This window comes from Geospiza fortis, unplaced genomic scaffold (genome assembly GCF_000277835.1).
Source record: "Geospiza fortis unplaced genomic scaffold, GeoFor_1.0 scaffold320, whole genome shotgun sequence".
Taxonomy (NCBI): domain Eukaryota; kingdom Metazoa; phylum Chordata; class Aves; order Passeriformes; family Thraupidae; genus Geospiza; species Geospiza fortis.
In genome coordinates, this window is record NW_005054532.1 from 26,100 (window position 1) to 35,309 (window position 9,210).

Consider the following 9,210-nt stretch of genomic DNA (forward strand, 5'->3'; position numbering starts at 1 on the left):
AATGCCAAGCAATGTATCACTGGCTCCCTGCTGAACATGAGATGGCTTCATCTTTGGGAAGCAGCACCAACAGCATGTTCACATCAGCTTCACTCTGGCAGCCTGACCAGCAGCAGCAGCTATGGCTCCTTGGTTTTTAACTGTGAAATAATCAGGCACTGCAGAAAATTACTCTGGGCAGCACAAACACTGGGGAGTCACTGCAGGTTCAGCTCTGCAAGGCAGAGCTTTAACCACAGCTGAAGGTGCAGCCCAGCTAAGCTCCCTGCTCTGCCCTGAGACATCCATCCAAAGCCCAGAGAGATCCACGCTGCGCCATGCCAGTCACAGTGCCAGGCTCTGCTCCATCCCTCCAGTCTGCAGGGAGCTCTCTGCAGCAAAGGCAGCCTCTCTGCCCCATTGCTGCCTCTCTGCAGAGCAATCTGTAAATATTTTGATATTTGGCCAGAGGAGGTTCTCACTTGTCCATCTGGATTGGAAACTGGACTCATTAACTCCCAACTGTCAGCTGGAAAAGCTGCCAGAGGGTTTCTGCCACATTAGGGAGCAGCAAAGTACTGCTGCCACGGGGATGGGCAGAGCAGAGCCCTGTGGAGCCCCAGCTCTCCACTCAGCACTGCTGGGGGTGTGATTAACACCCTTTTCCTTTCCCAATTAAACCCCTGCCTCTCATATCCTTGCTCTGAATCTTCACAGCAAACTCTTCCCAGAGGAGCCACTGCTGGGTGGAAAATTTCCCACCACTGCTGGGTGGAAAATCTGCTGCTCAGTGATACAACGAGATGGTCAGAGAAATCCAACTTCCAATCATCATCAGGAATGCTAAACAAAATATTGGGAAATTTGGTGCTCAAATAACAAAAGTAAAATATATTCCAGCTTCCAAGGGTACTGTCACGTGGAGAAAGTGTATTCTGAAAGAAAAAAGACAGCAGAGGAAGCACAACTTCAAACCAACTCTGTTACCTGACCATGAGGAGTCAGAGCAGGGGCATGAACCTTCCTTCAGAGGACACAGCAATCCCACTCACTAAACCCCAAAAAACCTCCAGGTTCCTGTGGACTCCAGCCAGGGACAGAAGGAAAAGCCCCACAGATGATGCCTAAAAGTCCAAGAGCAGAGGTGCTGGAAGCCTCTCCGAGGCACACATCTCCCTTCAGTCTGAGCCTGCACCTGGTGCATTATTTAGTGCCAAGTGAGAAAGAAGCAATGCCTAACGAAGTGTTAAAGGGCTTTGGGAAGTTTCACCAACCCTTCCAGAGCCATCAGCTCCGGCTGCCTGGCAGAAAAGACAACTGATCTTGCTTCCAGATTACAGGCAGCACAGCTCTTAGGGCAACTGTCTCTCTGTGTTTGCATCCAGCTACCTCCAGCAGCTTGAAGTGTGCTCAAAGTGCAAGGAAGCACTTGATCAAAATCCAGCTCACACTGTAGACAGCAAGGAACAAGCGCCCAAAGCATTACAGACACAACAACAATCGAATTTGGGGGGGGATTTGACAGGTTACAGGTTGATGACACTGCTGCAGTCCCGGTGGAAATGTGGATTGATGCAATTAGCAACAGGGAACTGGAAACTCAGCAGAGGAAAACTGGGAACACATCTATAAAAGATGAGCTGCTGCACCATTGTAGAGAAGCACAAAATCCTGCGTGAGCTCAGAACAGGAACAAGTTGAAACAGGAGTGAGATGGGGGAAACACAGCTCCAAGCTCCCTCCCAGTGTTCAGAACTGTAGATCCAAATTCTAAATTCAAACACTTGAATTTGCTTCCCCCAGAGAGACTGGCCTAGTTTGCCGCAGGGATCCAACGGGAGAGGCAGTGGGGGTGTCCTGGAGAGATGGGCAGCAGAAGGCAAACCCTGAGCCCAGCCCAGCCAGGCTCTGCTGAGCTGCCAGTGAGTGCAGCCACATGGAAAACATGGCAAGGTGCAGAACCAGTGGGATGGACACGCTGCCAAGGTGCCAAAAGCTGCATCCCTGTGCAGCCACAGCAGCAGCTTCCCTCCTGTCAGGTCAGCTCCCTGCCCAGGCAGAGCTGTGCTCACACTGGGAACGCGTGGGCCAGAGGCTACAGGGATGGGCTCATGCTGGCAGCAGGGCCACCAGCCTTGGCTAACACGTGCTGAAGGTGTCAGTGCCAGTCCTCACAGGGATTGCACTCCAGAAGAACCCCAGGAGACAGAAACTCAGGCTGGCAGCAGGAGACCAAGGCAGGCTCCTCTTTGGGCCATGTCCCCAGCGCTGGGATCTGTAGCAGTCAGAGCATGAGGCAGGACACCATTTAAGTCTCTACAAGAGTAACCAAAATTACTCTCCTCTGTGAATACTGACAAGCTCCCCACTTCCACAAGCCCTTCACTGCATGTGCCCAACATGGAATAACTACAAAAATGAAGCAGAATAAGGCACCCAAGCAGTGGAGAAGGTGCTTGTGAACAAGCCGTGCAATGAGGTTTCTAATGATTGCAAGTATGTACATGTTCTGCTCCAACAAAGCTGGTGGGGATCTGCCAGGCTGAATAATGAGCAGGGACACCACATGCCTTCCATACATAATGGTACAGAAATGGAATATAAGTATATACTGCAGCTCTGTGGAACGCAGGGGCTTTTGTAGCCATTTATGTTATACAAAGATTTACATTTGGAAAAGTCATTCTGCTATATCTGGCAGAAATTTCAAGACAAATGGAACCCATACTTATTCTTTCAATGATAATACTGAGCACAGGATAAAGCTCTTAAATTCAGAGCACTCTATAAAAATTAATTACTACTTAGTTTACCTTTGTGAGGTGGGAAGGTATTACACCTGCATATACATGAAGACACCAAAAGCATAAGTGGATGAAACAGCTCGTTCAGGACCCCAGAGACAGGCTAATTGTTGAAATATGTATGCACACGTGCATCTGTGTGTGTTTGAATGGGTTTGGCCCCTCCAGAGCCTTCCCAGCACACGGAGGCCAAGCTGCTCTGCTGGGCTCCTCTCACCAGAGAGTCCCAGCCATGTCTAATGAAAGACACCAACCCAAAGAAAGGGAGGAGGTTTTTTGTGGTTTGCACGGATGGAAATAAAAGCTAGCTTTCAAACAGCTGAGGAACAGAAAACCCATTGTTAAAAAGCTGTGCAGTGCTCCAGTGACAGCTCCTAATCAGCTTGCCACTGAGCAGCGCCACACCGGAGCACCACAGACCTGGGAATCCACGTGCCAACAAACGTTATAAAACCTGGCCCTTGACAAATGAAGAGAGAAAGGGCTGTGGAGCCAGTGACAGAGACAGCCCCCCACCCACAAGGGGGCTGGCAGCCCAATCCTCCTGCTCCAGTGACCTGAAAGCCCTGGAGCAACCACTCCCCTCCTTGGATGCTTTGCCCATGGCCTGCAGTCCCTGCACTGGGTCACCGAGTCCTCCTCTTTATGTGAGCGCCCGCAAAAGCACACATTGTCATGGGAACAAACAGCTCTTGGAGTGTCTGCAAGGCTCCTGTCAGAGCTGGCAGGTGGGTTCCAGAGGCATGCTATAATTAGCCAGCAGCAGTTACCTGGACGCAGGGTTTGCCACTGATCCGTGGGGTAAAACACTTCCAGGTCTTCAGGATCAGCGTCATCCTCTGTCCCCAGCTCCTTCCCACTGTCATCTTTTATGTCGCTCTCTTCTATTTTTGTAAGGGCAAACTCCTTTTGGAGAGAAGAGATTCAGCTCATTAGCAATTGCATCTGGGTAATTTAGTGCTGGCTGAGAATACAAAATTTTTTCCCTCGCCAGCAGATTTTTTTTTTTTGACATCCGAGATTCTTTCCACATGGTTAAATTTAGATTTAAAGTATATTAAAGGTTAAACATGCATAACTAGCATGACATTTGTGCTGAACAAAGCAACGCAGCTTATTTCCTATTCCAGAGCAGGTTGCAGGTTTCAAACCAGGTCTCACAGAGCCTCACCTGTATTTCAGTCAGAGGCAGGAGCCCTGGCTATTATTAGGGTTGTATAACATTGTAAGACCCCATTTTCCCTAGCCTAAAAATATGTCAAACTTTTAACTTTTTCAGCTGAAATTTTCCACACGAGTGGAATGCCTCAAGGCTTGTTGGTTGGTTTGGGGTTTGGTGAGTTTTTTTGGGCTTTGTTGGTTTTTTTTTTGTTTTTTTTTTTTCTTTTCTTTTTCTTAAATGCACTTATTTCTGGCTTGGAGAAGATTTCAGCTAAAATAGTTCAGCTGTTTCCAAAATAGGACACGGGGAAAAAACACACCGAGCTGCCCACATGATACAAATGTGAGGATCCTCTTCTCCACCCTCTTCCAGTGTTCTCCAAGGCTTTTAAAACAATGAGGCAGGGATTTAATCACCACCTCCATGGCAAGTGCAGCACGAGGCTGGCAGAGGTGTGGGAGAGCAGCCAGCACGAGCGGCTCGATGTTACAACAAGGGAAGAACAGCAGGGAAAAAAAATCCTTGCTGTGAGGGAAACCTTGGTGTTCAATGGAAAGCCTCCCTAGGGAGCTGGTGGGAGTCACAAAAAACTCTGGAGAGTGCACAGAAATGACCTGTACTCTCACACCAGGCATTGACTCTGGGTCTGGGCTGTTCTGGCTCCAACAGGAACAGATGAACTGGTCCGGGCTCATCATCCCCACAGCTCAGTGCCTGCTGAAGGGAATATTTTCAGCTTCTGAGATCACCAATTCAGTCACCACTGAAGAATTTGAGTTAACCACCCTACAGGGAATGATTAGTCCTAATTGTTGGCAATTAAGATGGAGTTACAGCTCACTTCATGAAGTGTTTGTATCTTAATCCTTAGGATGTTTTCACAGGGAAAAATGTAAGTAAATTCAGAGGTTAACTGGGAAATTCTGGGACACATGCTGCCTTCAGTTCTTCCACTCTTTGGGAAAAAATGCATGCACATTTTCTGTCAGAATTTGGATGCTCTGCATATAAATATCCGTTTCCAGCCTAGAAGAGTCTTTCTGAGCAACAGAAATGTCAACCTGAGCAAAACACACAGAGTAGCAACGACAGTGTGGATGTGGCACTTGGGGACGTGGGCTGATGGTGGCCTTGGCAGCACTGGGTTAAAGGTTGTACTCAATGACCATAAAGGTCTCTCCCAACCTAAACAATTGCACAATTCCACGATTGTGGTAACACACAAAGAAGGCTGACAAACCTATAGAATGTTTTTCTTTCAGCTGTGGAAAGCGACTGCAATTTCAGAAATGCACGAGGAACCAGATCCTAACTCCTGCTTTTGCTGAGTGCATCAGGGGCTTGGAATTGTTCAAATTATAACAAATGGTTAAAGCTCAGGAACAATCACAGCCATAAAAGCCCAGGTTCTGCAGATGAAAATCAATGTTAACATTTTCTGAGCCAAGACTCAACAGGACTAAAAAGGAGTGAGTGGAGCAGTTATTACTTAGCTGATTTCCACAGCTCTGTGATTATCCAAGAGGGAGTTAGTGATACAGGCTATTGTAAATTTACCACCAGGCCTCCCAGTGCTGGATCTGTTCAAACACATAATGGAGACAGCTGATGTTTACCAGCTCTGCTCAGGAAAAGTGCCGGGGTTTAAATGCTCAGTAAGGATAAAAGGATGTGACTTGGTTCATTTAAGTGTTGCTGTCACTGCCTGGCCACAGTTGCTTTGCAATACCCCATTTTCATTAGCATTTCTAGCAAAAACGGGCAGCACCACACAAGAGATTCTTCATTTACACAGAAATCAGTAGAACGCTTTCTGGGTTGTTTTCATAATTCAAGCAGGAGAAAGACATTTCCTAAAGAATAATGGGCATTTCCTTAAAGGCAAAAAGCATCCATGTTTTATCAGTCTGAAGTCAAGATGGAGTAGCCCAAACTTACAGGCACTCTCTGTCCCAGGCTGGAGCAGGAGAAGAGCACAGAGCCCAGCAGCAGCAGCAGGCTGACTCTGCAGGTGGTGGAGAGGAGCCCGGCCCAAGGAGACATTGCCACCAGCCTGAAATGCAAAGCAAAACAAACCCAACAGTATTTTTTCCCGTTTTTGCAGGTTTCAGGACTCTTTACACAACACTTTGCAAAGCAGCGTGGGGTCAGGGGTGTGACATGGCAGGAAGCACAACACCTCGAGGTGTGAGCACAGGGGGCTCACTGCTAATGGGGTTTGTGACAGGTAATGCCAAGCAACTTATACTGACCCCACAGGGGATAATATCTCTCCTGGAAAATATGAGGAGACCTGTAAGACTTGTTTAAAATCACTGTGTCAGTGCCATGGATGACAACTAGAGGGAAAAATAAAAAGCAGTGCAATCCCGTGAAGGCTTTTTATGCCTGTGCCTCATTTTAAGCACAGAAGTAGCTGCGTTAATTCAAGTTAAACAAAACGACCAGCTGTCCAAGGATCAGGGGTTCATCTAATCCATATGTAGGTTTTTCTTGAGGAAAACAACATTTTGCAGGGGTCAGCAAGGTTTATTCAGTGGTTCCTACAGCACAAGGCTTTCCCTGCTGCTCAGAGCAGAGGCTCAGCCCAGCCGTGGGGCCAGGAGCTGGCTCTGACCACACTCAGGTGTTCCAGGGAGCAGAGCCATGGCACAGAGCCACCCTGATGGGTACAGAGCCACCCTGATGGGCACACGGACACCCTGATGGGCTACAGGGCCACCCTGATGGGTACACGGACACCCTGATGGGCACAGAGCCACCCTGATGGGGCACAGAGCCATCCTGATGGGTACAGGGCCACCCTGATGGGCACAGAGCCACCCTGATGGGTACAAAGCCATCCTGATGGGTACAGAGCCACCCTGATGGGCTACAGGGCCACCCTGATGGGTACAGAACCACCCTGATGGGCTACAGGGCCATCCTGATGGGCACAGAGCCACCCTGATGGGCTACAGGGACACCCTGATGGGCACAGAGCCACCCTGATGGGCACAGAGCCATCCTGATGGGTACAGAGCCACCCTGATGGGCACAGAGCCACCCTGATGGGTACAAAGCCATCCTGATGGGTACAGAGCCATCCTGATGGGTACAGGGACACCCTGATGGGGCACAGAGCCATCCTGATGGGTACAGGGACACCCTGATGGGCACAGAGCCACCCTGATGGGCACAGAGCCACCCTGGTGGGTACAGAGCCACCCTGATGGGGTACAGAGTCACCCTGATGGGTACAGAGCCATCCTGATGGGTACAGAGCCACCCTGGTGGGTACAGAGCCATGGCACAGGGACACCTCAATGGAGCACATCAGGGGGAAATGAAGGCTGCTGCTGCTGCTGTGGGTGCAGTGCCCGGGCACAGAGCTGCTGTGCCCACCCTGCTGTGAGCACACACACGTGTGCCCCCAGTGCCTCCCACGGGGCTCGGGATCCACCTACAGCCTTCAGCTCTCTGCTGGGCTAGGGAGTGCAGCAGCCTGGCAGCACACAGGCTGCACAAGTATTTCCTTTGATTGGCTCTAAATTTACACGCTGCTAAATTAAACTAAATGAGGTCTTTTGAAAGAAGATAGGACTGATTAGTTCCGTTCAAACACTCCTTCATTACTCATCCCTCCATCAAGTCTGCTCCTACTCCTATCCAGGTTTTAAAGAAGTTCCTCCCCTACACACAGTTGGAAATATCTTGCTTTGCTGTCCATCAGGGTGGCACATCAGACAGCAGAGTTCTCCCTCCTTGAAGCAACCACTTTGTGTCCCACAAAGCAGAAAACCCGCTCACAGCAGCACCCAACACCAGCTCCTGCCACCAAAGAGCCTCTGCCCCCAGAAGCCTTCAGGGACATGGAGGGAAGCCTCCTCTCCTTCCACCCTTTCACTGGTACCTCGTCCCTCCGCTCCACTTTGTTACTTCTTCCTCCCCCTGCTTGGTTTTTGCCAGGAAAAGAAAAGCAACCCCCCACATCCCACTGGTCAGAGGTGGGCAGGAGAGGGACAGAGCAGGAAACAGAGGTCACAGGGCACCTGATGTACTTGTGCATCCTCCAAAAACTCCTGAGCCAAGGTCTTCCTGAGCAGCAGCCTCTACCTCTGAGCCACCTCTACCACATCAACTGGATTCTTCTCATTAATTGGTTTTGGAACAGATCTGGATTTCTGACACCCACAGCATCCCCAAGCAATGAGCATCCCCCTGCTTAACTCACATAGTGCAGGAAAGCATCACCTCCCATTTCCTCCTTCAGTGTCTCCTCTTTTCTAAAGGGTCAAAGAACCACCTCAAGGGCCTACAAGCCCTTATTAAACCACAGCTGGAGTAGAAGAAAAGCTCCCTGCTTTCATAAGCCAACCTGTGGCCAGAGCCTCCAGCTCTCTCCTGGGACATGGCCAAGCAAAACCAGGCTACAACACACACCCAGCTCCTGAGCTGGCACACCCAGAGCACAATGCACAGCCTCAAACTCCCTCTGCTCCCAGATCTTGATCTTCGTGCCCTTCTGGACAGTCCCACAGTCCTGACCTCAGTCCAGCATGACCACAACACAAAATTCCCTCTCGTCTCAGAACAAACTAATGCTTTTTACACAGGGAACGGGTTTCTTGGTTTGGTTGAGGTTTTTTCAGTTATAAAACAAGCAGCAAAACTGGAATAATGAAAAATAGATGTATTCCTCAAACTTTATCTGCAAGCCTGGAAATAAAAAGGAAAAAAAAAAAAAAAAAGAAAGAGAAATTCAACAAAGCAGTGGCTGAAAGCAAACGCACACTCCCAATAAAAATAGAGCTCACGTGTACCGAGGAGGCTGCTAGCAAATGACAGCACAGCCTCTTTCAAGCCTCCAGCCTCCTGCCTGCCTGGCAGATGACATCTGCACAACAATTAGCACTTTGCTTCAGTCCCAGGTAGGCAGGAGGAGCCAACATGTGCAACAGGGGGCTCTGGAGCTCCTGGAGAGCAGCCTGCACGGGCTGACATCTCCTTACAGACAGACGCACGCAGAGAGCAGGAGAGGATTTCCACACGGAATGCTCTGTGGACACAATGGATTCCCAGAGACAACCCTTGCAGCCTGTGAAGCAGAAGCCTGTGGTTGTGGTGACCCCACCTGCACAGGGAATGTTTGCTTGGATTTGAGGGCATCTTTGGGGATCCAGCACGTACAGCAGCCAAGCAGCAGCAAAACTGGACTAGGAAGGCCACAAATTCCCCTTGTGCAGAGTGGAGGGGCTGGTTTTTTTCTTAATAATACTTTTTTGT

The 9,210-nt window shown here is 49.4% G+C and overlaps 1 protein-coding gene across 1 annotated transcript in view; it reads right to left on the reverse strand.

The window, feature by feature from the left end:
- The window catches only part of LOC102045431 (nucleotide exchange factor SIL1-like), a 46,508-nt gene that overhangs the window by 21,952 nt on the left and 15,346 nt on the right, over positions 1–9,210 (reverse strand). The window contains exons 2-3 of the mRNA XM_005429215.1: positions 5,884–5,998; positions 3,554–3,689 (exon numbers count right to left, since the gene is read on the reverse strand). Coding sequence (XP_005429272.1) covers positions 3,554–3,689; positions 5,884–5,988 — 241 coding nt within the window. The 5' untranslated portion in view covers positions 5,989–5,998. The remainder of the gene's footprint in view (positions 1–3,553; positions 3,690–5,883; positions 5,999–9,210) is intronic.